General features: G+C 38.4%; 1 protein-coding gene across 3 annotated transcripts in view; it reads left to right on the plus strand.

Moving 5' to 3' along the window:
* The window catches only part of LOC310727921 (uncharacterized protein), a 36297-nt gene that overhangs the window by 9638 nt on the left and 12142 nt on the right, over positions 1–14517 (plus strand). For all 3 annotated transcript variants that reach the window (XR_014534114.1, XR_014534115.1, XM_083544933.1), the window contains exons 2-4: positions 6006–6087; positions 8292–8734; positions 10797–10850. Coding sequence is in view for 1 of the 3 variants with exons in the window: in XM_083544933.1 (XP_083401059.1) it covers positions 6006–6087; positions 8292–8734; positions 10797–10850 (579 nt within the window). In the remaining 2 variants the exon portion in view is untranslated. The remainder of the gene's footprint in view (positions 1–6005; positions 6088–8291; positions 8735–10796; positions 10851–14517) is intronic.

The raw sequence follows: 14517 nt of genomic DNA on the forward strand, positions 1-14517 counted from the left end.
CCTGGATACATTCATTAGGTAACAAAATTTGCGATTCTTTTGTATTGATATATTAATATGATGGTTTAGTTACCAGCGTGACACTAAAACAGGTAGAAGTAATGGCTACTTTTTACTTAAGTACATGTCTGAGCCCAAACTTCATAACTTGAGTGGAAAAAGTGTAGTCAGTACTTCAACTTTTACCAGAGTCTTTTAAAACATGAGTATCTGTACTTCTACTTGAGTGAAGGATGTCTGTACTTTTGGCATCTCTGCTTATCACATGGGTCCCATATATATATATATATATATATATATATATATATATATATATATATATATATATATATATATATAATAAAAAACTTTCTTTCGGGTTCTCCCATTAGGGGTCGTCACAACGGACCATCCGCATGTTTGATTTGGCACATGTTTTTATGCTGGATGCCCTTCCTAACGCAACCCTCCCCATTTATCCGGGCTTTGGACCGGCACTAAGGCTTGTGCAACCCTAATGGCCGGGGTTGGTTCCCTGACCGGGGATAGAACTCCTAACCGTTAGACCACCAGGTCACTTATGTATAGATAGTTAAATAAATAGCTATGACATCTCATTATTTAATGAATGAGGAATTTTTAATAACAGCACCTTCTTTCATACTTTGTTCTACATTGTTAGTATTGAAAAATCGACTGTGATCTAAAACAAGGGTTACCATATGACACTTAATGAGGTTCAGAACAGCCTGCTCAATGGCTACACCAAAAATTAAGGTTAGCACAGGGCCAGGACATGCAAAAACAAAAAAAGGTGGACTTATTTTTCTCTCCAGCTCTTTCCTGGAAGTTTATGAAGACAAGATGCGTGTTCCTGAAGTTTGTGTTTTTCCCAGGGTGTGGAACAGAGGTCTACAGCTGGCGTGATGCTCTGCACTGTAGAGCAACAGATGTTTTTACCAGATTTTGAATTCCAATGCTAACATTGCCCTATGTCACATGCAGCACATGATGCACTACACTAGATAATCTCGCTGTGTTTGTCAACACTTACATGATTGCCATCATAGCAAACCAGCCCTCAGTGCAGCGATCCGGTTCGCAAGCACGTACACATGCAGTGACCTTGTGCAGAATGTTTTTCACTGTGGGAAACCTTACACCCCCCTCTCCCCCGTGTCCTCTGCCAGTGCCGCAGCACTCTTTTTCCACAGTCTGGAGATGAAATCTAGACTCTGGAGATGGGCTCTCGATAAATTCATTATTGAATGTGAAGATCAGGGATGTTTGTATGAAATATGCAGGTTAGTTTTGCACTGAGGATTATGATAAAATGTATAAGGGATAATTAAAGTAATGGGTGGTGCAAAACTACATAAGGAGTCTGAGCAAAACACTATGTTCTTTTCTTTTTCTTTGCATTGCAATACTTAGTTTAATGAAAAACAATAGCTAAACATGCAAGAGGACATATTTCTTGTCATGTTTGTTCTCTATTTAACCTCTCGAGCACATTTTTGGAAGGTTATCAGTGTTCTGAGTGGTCAAATCAGATTACCTGGATATTTGACTATTTGTACAACTAATGCACATGACCCCTCAATTTTTTATTTGAATTTTACTAAAAAAAAAAATATTGTTATATGCAAGTCTATATAAGCCTGAGTATTTATCAGTTGTGGATTTAATGCAATTTCATTCATTCATTTTTACACACTATTTTTAAAACATTTTTTTATTGTGGCTTTCAGTTTTGAAATTTTGAAATTGTACCATTATTTGTTTATGGTATACCAGTACATGTAGAAGTCTCCACTACTGTTTACCTATATAATACTATAAATATAGAAAGAAAAAAAAAAATTCATGACTGGGCATGCATTTATAGAAAAATAATCACCCATTTGAAGTTACACCAAATTGATTATATTCTAATAAGTGCACGTTCTTTTATTGCTTTATTGATAATTAAAGATAATTATTATTTATCCTTTACAGCCTTTAGTATATTTATTCTCGCTACACATAGGAATTTGCCAATACAGGTAGTCCTCTACCTACGATGGAGATACGGTCCGACGACCTCATGGTAAGTCAAAAATAACGTAAGTCGAAGATGGTGCTATGACTGTGACGGTCTTTCCTGCTTCATGCTAAATTATAATTTTCATTTTCTGCTCTAAACTGATGGCTGTCCTCCTCTTTTTTCAATGCCAGCAGGAGACTTTGGCGCTTGTAAGACACGCTTTTATCACTAAAATTGCTGTTTGAAACCGTTTGAAACATAAAAAAATACACATTGTGATGTATCGTACATCGTACGCTGCTGGCTGTTGCACAAAATGTTAAATATTTTTACAATTTTGTCGCATCGCTCTCGCCAACATAAGATTGAAAAATCAAAACTCAGGGACCAATTTTTCATCGTTTTTACTAATGAATGATGCGCAATGTGTTTTAATCTGATTACAATTATGTTTATTGTTGCGAAACATCTGCTTTCCTAAAATTAGCTGTAGTACGTGCAGCCATTCCTTCTCAGAAAGTTAATATATATCAAAAAACAATGATGGGTCCAAGAAAGCAAACAACTCTCACTCAAAGCATTACCACTAACCGTAACAAAGTGCAAAATGATTTACTTTTTTGGAGAGTGTCCTTCATACAAGACTTTAGAAGTAACATATGTTACAATGAACACATTAATGCAAACCAAATAGCCGACACCTTTGTCATAGCTGCTGTTCTGGAAAACGAACGAATCCTTAGTCTTCTCACTAATTAGATCTGAGAATTCAACAGCGCTATGGTATATTCATATAAATTGAGTAAATTAGTGAATGAGTAAGTATTAAGAGAATAATGGTAAAGAATGCAGGTACAAATGTAAAAGCAGAAACTTGAAACACTGTTTTATATTTATTTAAAGTCGATCAGATTTGACATTTTTGAGAATTTCTAACCAGCTGTGAAGCAGCACTGGATAATGTTCTCATACGAAATATAAATTTTTACTTCATAAACTTAAGAGGGTGAAGTTTCAGTTTACATGCTCCAAAATACTCGTGGCTTGTTTTCTCCCATCTGGGGAGTGTTTCCTGGGAAACCTGCTCTCATGGCTTAGAGAGTATTTGGTTGTCATTGGGTTGTGAATGTTGTGTGACGTAGTATTTCGTGTTTTCACCCGAGTCGTGTTACAGTGGACTGAATCGTGGAGGTATATAGGTGAATTATAACTAAACAAATGCCGTTACAGTAATCCCTCGCCACGTCGTGGGTTTTTAAATGGAACACATCTAATTTTGTTTTGCGGATTTTTAGCTGTATGGCGGGATTTTGCGGTGTATGGGTGGCATTGTTAAGAGTTACTTTAATTATTTTTGCAGTATAATAAGCATTTTCTAGACTCAAAAATTAAGCTTTCAGAAGAGCTGTAATGATCGTCTTTGGTATGCGGTACATTTATTTTATCGTCATCACCTTCATCATCATTAGTACTGCACACTTAATTCATCATCATCTTCATTAGTCAAGTTTTATTTTCACTGGTGAGTACCCATATATAATATTTTTATGTAAAAATTACGTAGGTTTAAGAATATTGAAAGAGCAGAGGAAAGGTTTATAAGAGTGTTGGGACGGTTTATAAAGACTTAAGATATACAGGTATTTTGTATACTGTACTGTATACATATTAGGTTGCCTAATATGTAACCTAACCCTAACCATAGGTAAGGGATTACTGTATAACAAAAATGTTTTATAGTTTTTATTTTTTTATTTTTATTTTTATTTAGGTCTTGAGTTTGAATCTTTCAATTGTAAGATCGCACCATTCATAGCGTGACAGTAGTGTTTCTCGTGCAAGCACTTACTCCAACCCTAATGCCTTTCTGTTCTTTCTCACACTTGGGTCTCATCGCTTGGTGAAAACTTGAGAAACTTGCATCTCTGTCACCTCCTTTAACAGCTTTGTGCTTGGAACGGCTTCCTCATCGCTTGCCATTTGCTTTTGATTAAAGCGTCCGTCAAAAAATCTGAATGCGATCTTTGTGCTTTATTAAGAGCCTTGTCAGCATCTTTACACAGCATTTCCTCACGATTGCTTTCCTGCTCTGAAATTCTGTACATCTGCAGTGATTTAGGAGAAATGTTGCGGAAGAGTGTTTTAAAGTTGCAGGATTTCTTTTCCCGAATAGAGGGTGACTTGAGTGTATAATCAGCTTTTCTGCGTTATGCTTTTTTCCTTCACAATATGCCACAGAATGCTTTTTGGCCATCCGTAAGTAAGGCAAAGGGCATGATAGAGCTTGGAAAATAAGCAACAGCTATAGAAAAAGTTATTTCCTCCACAGCTTTTTATTCCCTCTTTGCATCTACTTGTCAATCTTTTGACGTTAGAACTTTAGTAAAAACTTTAGTAAGAAACTGCAACTGAAACCTGAAATGTGTAAAGTTCTCTGTCCTGAGTTTCTTGTAGAGGAAAACTTGCAGCTCACCAATTCCAAAGCACGGACAATGGAGACTCTCTAAGAAAATCTTGAATAAATGTCTTCTGTAAAACACACACACACACACACACACACACACACACACACACACACACACACACACACACACAATGTAACCCTTTTTTTGGTTTGTTACTAGTCTTCAGTTAACTGAAACATTTGCCATACATTTGCCTGTGTAATAGAGCGTTATACAACAATCTTAAATTAACCCAGTGATTTCAATTGCAGTCAAAATTGCTATTACAGTCGAGCTGCTGCTCTAGAACACTGTCTGACCAATCAGATTTGAGAATTTGAAAGCACTGTGGTATAATATGGGGTCGGTGAGTTGTGATTATCGTCCTGGTGTACATCAGGAGTGCTTTCAGTGGGAGATTGGTAAGGGGTATGTTCTTAAGACTGTTTAACAATTGGAGCAGGCTCTCTTTTTAGGCCCCTGGATTTCCCTCGTATTCTTACAATCCTTCTCCGGCCACAAGAAAGAGCTATTTATCTCATTCAAAGTTTCTCTCCCCACTTCTTCTTCAACTCTCTGGGTCTCTTTTTTTTCATAGGTTTTCACTGGTTGTGTATTTAGCAAGAAGTTGAAGAGAGAAAAAGGTGTGTGTGTGTGTGTGTGTGTGTGTGTGCTTAAGAGCAGCTGGCAGCTGGTTGGCCTGGCTGAGGAAAGGTAATTACTCTGCACTGGGTTACTTAACTCTTTAGGAGTAGTCTGTTGTTTTTCTTGCCCCCCCAACTTTATTTCACTCTCTTTCACTTTCTTAGAGGGGGTTTTGCTCTTAAAGAAGCGGCGTTGGCCGTGGAAAGAAACAGAGCTTGCAACACGTGTTTTTACAGCAGTTCTGTTGGGTGGGACTCTCCATCATTGCAAGAGTTCCTCATTTTAAATTTGTGGTTCTTGTTTTAGATCCATATTCAAAAGACAAATTTGTGCAGGTTTTGCAGATTCGATGCTCTTGTAACTTAAACTTGAAACTTAAGCCTATACCGTACTTTATGCATATAAAGCTACTTTTCAATAGCACCTGTTGCGTGTGTGTGCGTGTGCATGTGTGTGTGCGTGTGTGTGTTTGTGTGTGTGTGTGTGTGTGTGTGAGAGAGAAAATGTAATTAGTTTAAGTAAAGACATTTTTTGACGATGTTGAATAGACCATCTTCTGACTCATGTACGCTGAGGTCTCTCTGGGAACCGATTATAGTTTGTGTCATGCATGGAAAAGCAATCCAAATAGAAAAACACAGGCAAAGTTTTGTTTTGCATGAAAACCCCAAATAAAAAATAGTATAATCTGGATCATTTCCTATTGTGTCCCCGAAGTCGTATTTTTCACTATGTTGTCATTAATGGCTGTGCTGTGTGTTTTCATTCTGCTGACCAGAGTGAAAAACCAGATGTAAGGCTTTAAGAAGCATGACTTTTCACCCGCAAGCTCTTTTTTGTGTCAGGACTGCATTATCATAACTCCGCTTTGAGACGAGTCATGAGATCTGTGTGTTGCTTTCCAAATACAGATTTCCTACCATGGCAGTGAGGAGGGTGGAGAGAGTGAAGACTCTGAAGGAGAGAACCAAGAGCTGGCACAGATCGATCGAGGTGTGTGTGTGTGTGTGTGTGTGTGTGTGTGTGATTTTGGACCACCAGTTATAGAAGTATAAGGATGTTCTAAAATGTATTTCATCCAGGCTTATTAAGAATTAATCTCATTTTGACCGCAGGTGAAATTCTAGACCTGGTCTAGATGCAGTGTTTTCAACATTACATCATCCTTTTGTATACGGAAGATGTACTATACAGGGCAATACTTTTATGTGCAAGACAGAATTCCAGTCACAGAAGCGTGTAAAGAATGCACAGTGAAAGATCGCTCTTAAGATACTCTTGCTCGTTAATGCATTTGTCCATTCGGCCAATCATGTGACAGGAGCGCAAAACATGTAGATAGCATGTAGATACATATTACGAGCTTCGGGTAATGTTCACACATGAATACCAGCTGTGTCAATTTTCTGACACCATTTAACCTCAGAGAACTGTTAAAAACTTAGCTATCGAAGTTGAAAGTAAATTTTATTTTGTACTTTTTAATTTGTACAGGTACAAGTCAATATGAAGCCATCAAAATAAAGAACAAATCAGAAACTTGACGTCGTTGACTGTGGTATTAATATTATTTCACCAGTCCAGCTGTTTTAAGTATTTTAAGAACGGATGATCTCCTGGGATTTTCACGTACAACGGTCTCCAGAGTTCACACAGAATAGTGCAAAAACACACACAAAACGACGGTTGTGCAACGGAAACACCTTGTTGGTGAAAGAAATGTCAGAGAACAAGGCCCAGACTGGTTTATGCTGACAGGAGGTCTATAGCCACTCAACCAAACATTCTTCACAACCATGGTGTGCAGAAATGTACACTATATAGACAAAAGTTTTGGGACACCTGACCTTTTTTTTGCCATATGTCGTCCTTCAAACTGTTACCTTGGAAACACAAAGCTGGTCCATCATGGCGATGCCCTTGTGCACAAAGCGAGCTCCTAGAAGATATGGTTTACAAGATTTGTAGAGGAAGATCTTGAATGACCTGCTATAGAGCTCTGATCACATCTGAACATTTTTGGGATGCATGTAACCACTGATTGCACCCCAGGTCTCCTCACCTCACCTTAGTACCTGACTTTACGAACACCCTTGTGGCTGATGAACACAAATGTCCACAAGCACACTTCAACATCTAATGGAACATCTACCCAGAAGAGTGGAGGGAATTATTAGAGGAAATTGGAACAAAATGTGAAAAGCGATGCCCAAAAAGCACATTCACTGAAATGGACGACTGCAAAAACCCCAGATAATTGGACCACCTGACTGATTGGATTCTTGTGATTTTAATGAAGTATCTAATGAGTATATGTGATTCTGTATAGGCAGCTGTGTTGTTAGCTAGCCCTTGTAGTTAAATGTTTAGGTTAGCACTGTAACAAGCAAAAACTATTCTATTTAGCTACTATTTTGTTCTTACATTTTTTTTTTTCCCTCCAAGATTCTGTAAAGTTTCAATAGCATGTACTTAACCACAAGACCAGGATTTAACTATTCATTAAAACAAATAAGATAAAGTTGCCTTGGGTGTGTTGTGGTGGATTAATTCAGGATTTTTATTTAATAAGCGCTTTTAACAGTGGACATTGTTTTAAAGAAGCTTTACAGAGATAAAGCAGTTATAAAGTTTATAAAAGAATATAAGTGTAGTTCCTTATAATTGTAAGTTGATCCATAATGAGCGAGAAAGGAAAAATAAATGCTATGAGGAAGAAACCCTGAGAGGAAACAGACTCAAAAGGGAACCCATCCTCATCTGGGTGACACCGAATGTCCATTTCTTACACTTCCATCATTGTTAAATACAAAACCGGTGGTCCTGGGTCATTGTAGTAGACATATTAATTACAGTCCAAATTATAAGTTCTTGAGTTGCCCAGTAACCATGTATCTTTAGAGAGAGAGAGAGAGAGAGAGAGAGAGAAGGAGAGAGAAGGAGAGTAGAAGTGGTGACCAGAAAAGAGAAAATTTGAAACAGATTTCTGGCAAATTATAAAAAGTTTCACTATACAAGATTCTTTATCATGACCCCAACGCATTGGCTTGATTAGGCCTTGACCCAATTTATACATACCTAAATGCATATGAATGCAAAGTAAGCGTAAATGTTTTCATAAAAGCTTCATCATGCTGTGTATTATGACATTTGTATACTTTTGACCAGAAGTAATCAAAGCTTGTTTTGTCCTTCAGAGCGTCGCAGGAACTGCGTTTTAACTCCTCTGGCCACCAGTCAGCAGCCTAACCAGGGCCTGCTTTCCCCGGGTCGCGTTCGCCGTGTGCGCGTGCTACTGGAGCCTGCTATGGAGCGCCACAGCTCGGAAGAGGAACTCGAGCGTATTGCCGGCATTGCGAGTACCGCTGGTGCTGAGGCTGGGTGCAGGTGGCACCGGCACGGTGACCTCAGCAGTGCCTCCAGTGACGAGGAGGTGAAAGACCTGTGTGAGCCAGGTGCTTCCCCCAGCCCTGTGCTCTTCAGCTCATCTCCACCTCGAGGCCTCAAACCCACACACACCTCCACACGACTACACGCCAGACCCATAATCCTCAGCCACTTCGAACAGCCTGCTGTGCCATACTGGAGACACCGGAGAGAGCCCGGGCGCCCGAGTCTGGACCTGGAGAAGATGCAGCAGGTTTGGATGCACTTGTACTGCATACAGATCACACGTTACTTGCACGTTACAGATTTCTTAGCATTGATTATGCTGGAATGATATTAAAAAGCATTATTTCTACAGTAGTTACGGATCTAGTGTGTATCTTATCTGATTATTAGCAAATTCCTTTCACATTTATTAGTGTTTAAACCTGCAAGGACTGCATGATATATAGTGAAGGGTTCTTTTTCCTATGTATGCATATATCCTCGTTTTCACTAACGCTTATTACACTTTGTGGAAAATGAAACACTTGTGATGTTTTAAACTACAGCTCTTTGTTGCCTGGATTTGAAAAGGCTGACATACACACACACACACACACACACACACACACACACACACACACACACACACACACACACACACACACACACACACACACTTCGACATTCTCACATGAGGCCCTTGTGCCAGCCACCTCCAGAGAGTTGAACGGATGACAGATGTCACTTCACCCCTCCCTTTACTGTTTCTGTCCCTATAAAGCCAAACTTGTGTGTGTGTGTGCGCGCGTGTTTGAGGGGAATATAAAAGGACAGAGCAGAGAAAGAATAAGAAGACATGTTTAATATTATTTGGACAGACTGTCAGAGTTTTCCTAAGATGAAGAGCAGGCTGTATGGGGAAAAATACAGTTGACGATTTTGAAAGAGGGTGGAATAGAAAGTGGTATCATACTGAGGGCCTCCATATGTCCCTAGGTTTCTGTGGCGAGGGCAGATTATAAGGGACAGCGGGGGCTGTGAGTGCGAGTTCATGAAGGCCTGCTCAAGTGGAAAAGGCGGTGTTGGATAGCTGCTGCTGAACTGGCTGCCAAAAACTTCTTATTTAACCCTTTCAGATAATTTTTTTGTGGCCCCTTGGCAACTTTATTGAATTTCTGTGCTAAGACTAGAGTTTGATTTAACTGCAACTGCGCTTCAAATTTCAGCACAGAAACAGCTGTTCTGTTTTAGGACAGTGTTCAATGTTTGGCCATTCCAGTTCCTCTGTATTACAACAATCCACGCAGACTAATCCTGAGACGTATGCAGCTGCTCATGTGCAGCCCACATGGCTGAGGTGTGGGGTTTGGGCTTCATGAATGGTTTAGATGACAGATGATGAAACCAGATTGGATGGTTGAGTGAGCTTTCACATTTATTTCCATGAAAGGCTAATCTGTTATCCAGAGTGACCTACAACTGAGACACGGTCTGAGGAGAAAACGGAGCACTTGATGTTAAAGGGCCTTGCTTATGGCATTAATGGTGGTTCTGGCTCATTTCTTGGATTCATATTCTGCTATGCACTATGATCTGATATTCTGATGTGTAAAAAAAAAAAAGATTCTAAACAAGATATCACATGATGTATCCATGAAATCTCAGAATTTCAGGGTTTTGCCATTTTACTCAACCCTGCCTGAAACACATGTTTTTAGAGACATTTGTAACCATTTGTAACCAAAAAATTAGATTTTTTTTTTTCCATTTGTTAGATTGCTCAGGTCAAACAATGGTCAGGCTTGGCAGAAATATATACTTTGTACTATAAATGTTCTTGTATATGCTATTACATGTTGTTCATACATATTTATATATTATTTGCACTATGCAACTATTAGCACATCCGGTAGCTGCTAAAATGCATTTAGTTGCTGTGTACCTATGTAATTATCTATCTAATCTAATCTAATTTAAACTACCTACCCAACTAACTGAGCAAAGCTTTATAGAAATATTGGCAGATTCTGCTACTTTCCCTGCACTATACTATTTCATGCATTAATTAACAAGCTTTGACGTTTTCTTTAGAAAATTTCTAATGGCATGCTGGGTATTATGTTTATTAGCTTTGACACCATAGTGCTCCCAGGTTCCAAATGTTCTCTACTCTAGCAGCAGGAACAAAAACGTAAATGTTAATAAAGTCAGAGCACCGCTGAGGGCCATGACTGGTGTGGGGAAGGAGAATATGGGATAGTCAACACATGAATGATGTAAGCCTGGATCTTATCAGTGTCAATATTTTTGGTTTGGTTTTGTGTTTTTAGAAAATGCTCCTGAAAAAGACCTGTGGCGGCAAAACGAGGACAATCAAGATCCGGGTAAGTGTCTGATTGAAATTGTGAGAAATGAATGCGTGTTGTGTGAACTGGCTTTTCCTGCTCAAAATAAATAAATAAAAACAATTTTTTATTTTTAATGGTTTCCACTACAAATACCATCATAAACTATCAACCGTTATCCATTAAAACCATTAGCAAATGGTTTCCCTTATGTAGTGTGTTTGTGAACATCATTAGATAATTACCATTACAGCAAAGAAACCATTGTAGAGACTTGTAACCATTGTAGAGTGAAATCCAGATGCTTAATGACATCCTAATGGTCTCTACTGATGTCTAGCAAATCAGTATATATCATTGTCTATTGGTCCATAATGGTATCCACTAGACGTGACACTTATAAAAGGCAACAAATTAACAAATAAAGACAGGTTGGCTGATGTTAGCTTATGAGCATGTTCTGTAGAAATCCTGTCAGTGTAGCTAGCTGGATAGCGTTGAGATGATAAGTATATTGACAAGCAGGAGATCTCAACAGAAATCCTTGCTCATGTAGGCTAGCTGGATAGCTAGCATTTAAAATCAAATCCCCTGCTTAATCTGCGATTTCAGGACTCCCTTAACATTAAAAATGTCAACAATGCTGGCTAGCCCAATCCAAATCAATTGTTATTGTCCACTTGTTAGCTCAATGCTAATCTGCTCACTTTTGCCTGCTGTTGTTGCTGTACTGCAATTTTAATTAATTCATGTAATTTTATGAATGTTTAAAGTGTATAGCCGTGTAACTATCAAGGTGCTGTTGTAATAGGATTTTATCCGATTTTCTTTTTATCCGCAACAAAAAGACATGCTATTAATTAGGTGTACTTTTTTTTCTTTGTTTCTTATTTTGCTACGTCACACTTTGAGCTGAGGTGGGAAATTATGATTTAAGTTAAAATGATTAGATCATGAAAATGTAGAAGAATTACTTAAAAACCCCCTTTGGAAATCAGAACCACTTATGTTAGCTAGATGGATAATGCTAGAAGTGAGGATGAGTAACAGTTTCAAATATTTTAAGAAATCTTTCATGAAAAAAGACTTAAAAATCTCCATGGAAATCAGGTTCACTATAGCTAGCTGGATAGCAGTAGCTGTAAAATGTATTACTATTTAAAAAATAAACCGCATCTCAGACAGAAAATTCTGGAATCCTGAGGCGTCAAGTTCCTGGTTTTAACTATACAAAATCATAAAAAGATTAAGGGGATGAATACTTATGCAGGCCACTGTAGGAATCTTAATGACCTTTTTTTTATTTAATATTTACATATTTAATAATAAATCCTGTATGACCACAGTGACACACGACCTCAGTGAAATGACACCACTGTCATAAGTGGTGTCTCACAATCCAATCTGTACTTGGACCTTATTCCACAAGTCTTTTTTTAATATAACGTCATTAATATAATGCACGTCCAGGCCCTGTGTTTGAGCATCTGTTTTGTCCAGTATGCATCTTCTGTAACTCGGAGCCGCCATGTTTCTGATAATCAACTTAAAACATAATTATTACGTAATCAGTTTTCTCCTTCGCACGTTCAAGAACCTTCAATCTGTCTACAAGGGATTGAATGTCCCTTTTATTTGATTAAATGTGTGTGTGTGTGTGTGTGTGTGTGTGTGTGTGTGTGTGTGTGTTGGGATGAGGTCATTTTCCTTTTATAGAGCACCTTCTGTTGCAGGATCTCCATAATCTGAAGAAAGAATCAAAGAGAAAGATGTGGGAATTATTTTCCTTATCTAACTTTTATCTGAGCATCTCGTCCTGTAACCGCAGTGTAGATTGACATACTGTATCTGTCATTACTCCTCCTTTACTTACTTTTGAATACCATGTCTGTCTTATCCCACTCTTCACACATTCATGCTTCTTCTGTCTTCCCATGAATTCAGCTGTCTTTCTTTTGGTTCCAGGCTGTGTTTAGGTGAAAGTTGATAGAGGAGGGATCTAGTGGTTACCAAGAGGCCCATTAGGAGCAATTGTCATTATCATGGGGCTAAATGTGTGCCTCTGGAGCTGTAAGATTGAGGTCTGGAAAAAGCGAAGGAGACAAGGAAAGGAAAGAGTCATCTGTGGCTGAAACCAGAGCAGATAAACACTGCTGAGGATGATACTGAGCTTGGGCAGATGTAAAGGGTAGTGGAGGTTAGCATGTTCCCATAGTCTATGTTCTGGTTGTAGAAAAGGATTGAGCTGTAAACATTTGAAAGAAGCATAATGCTAAAATTTTAAATATGGCAGTAGGTTGCCAGATTCTGCTAGATTCTCACATTACAGTTATATACAATCGAACCACAAGGCACAATTCCGTCCTTAAAAAAGGCCTACAGTTGAATCTTCATAGATTTTATGTTGCAGGTCCCACGGCACTGACAGTGGTTATGTGAAAGGAAAAAGTTTACATACGCTCATGTCATTTCTCTCCCTGCTGTTGGTTTTAGCTGGGGCCATGCTTGGATACTCCTATGCAAAATGTGTTCACTTTTACTTTCATTCCTCCTTCACCTGAACCTGATCCACCCACACCTTTTCGCTTAAGCCCTGTAAATGTTTGCATGAGAGCCTTGAGGGCTATATCAGGAAAGACATAATGATTTGACCTTGCATAGGCATTTATATGTAAGAGTTGTGGTAGTCTGTCTGTCGTAACTAAATCCTGGAAAGATGTACAAAAAAAATTTTGGTTTATAACATACTTTCAAAAGATGTACATACATTAGATCAAAAATGTATAAATGTTTTATTTAAACTGTATAGCCAATAGTTGTGGACACATCTACATCCCATTACAGATGTGCAATTCTTTCTGCTGTATAATAATTAACTTTTGAAGCACCTATGAGTCTGTTTGTTTGCATTCAGCCACGAAAGCATTAAAGATGTCACTGAATTACAGAAGTTAATTGACAAGGTTTATCGGAATGATGTTCAGTGATGTTGGGCTCTATGCAGGGTCACTCGTCATAACACCATGCCAAACCATGTCTTCATAAAGTTTGCTTTGTGCACAGGGACATTACCATCCTGGAACAAGTTTGTGCTCCTTAGTTAAAATGGACAGAAATTGTAAAGCTATAGATTACAAAGACAACTGAAGAAATTTGTGGTCAGTTGTCAATAAACTTTTGACCATATAAGGTGTCTTTCAGTTATCCTCAAGTTATTCTCCTTCAGAGATCTTTAAGATGCCAAGTTAACAAATTATACAGGTAAAAAAACTTTTAGTCTGACCACAGATGTGTAAAACCTTGCTAAAGCATGATTTCCTTGCAAATTGAATACCAAGTTGTTGATCGAGTATGCGCTATAATGAAAGTCACATAAGCCCATACATTTTGTTAGCATTAATGACAATCAAATAGGGAAAAGCAAGAATATAAGTATATTAAATAAATAAGTAAAGTTTTCTCTCCAAGTGTTTCCCTTGGGGTTGTTGGATCCCTGGTGCAAATTTCCCACTATGTGGTCAAAGTCTTAATCCATAGGGGGCTGCTCCTGATTACAGAGAAGGAACAAACATAAACCATGATCTCCCACACCAGAAATTGCTGGAGAAAGTGTTGTATCAGTGCCAACTCACACAAACCCATTTCCTCAAAGGGAGAGAAGAAGTGTGGAGTTGTTAATACCAGAAACAGGCTCTTGGCCATGGAA

This window comes from Silurus aristotelis (assembly GCF_946808225.1).
Source record: "Silurus aristotelis genome assembly, chromosome: 6".
Taxonomy (NCBI): Eukaryota; Metazoa; Chordata; class Actinopteri; order Siluriformes; family Siluridae; genus Silurus; species Silurus aristotelis.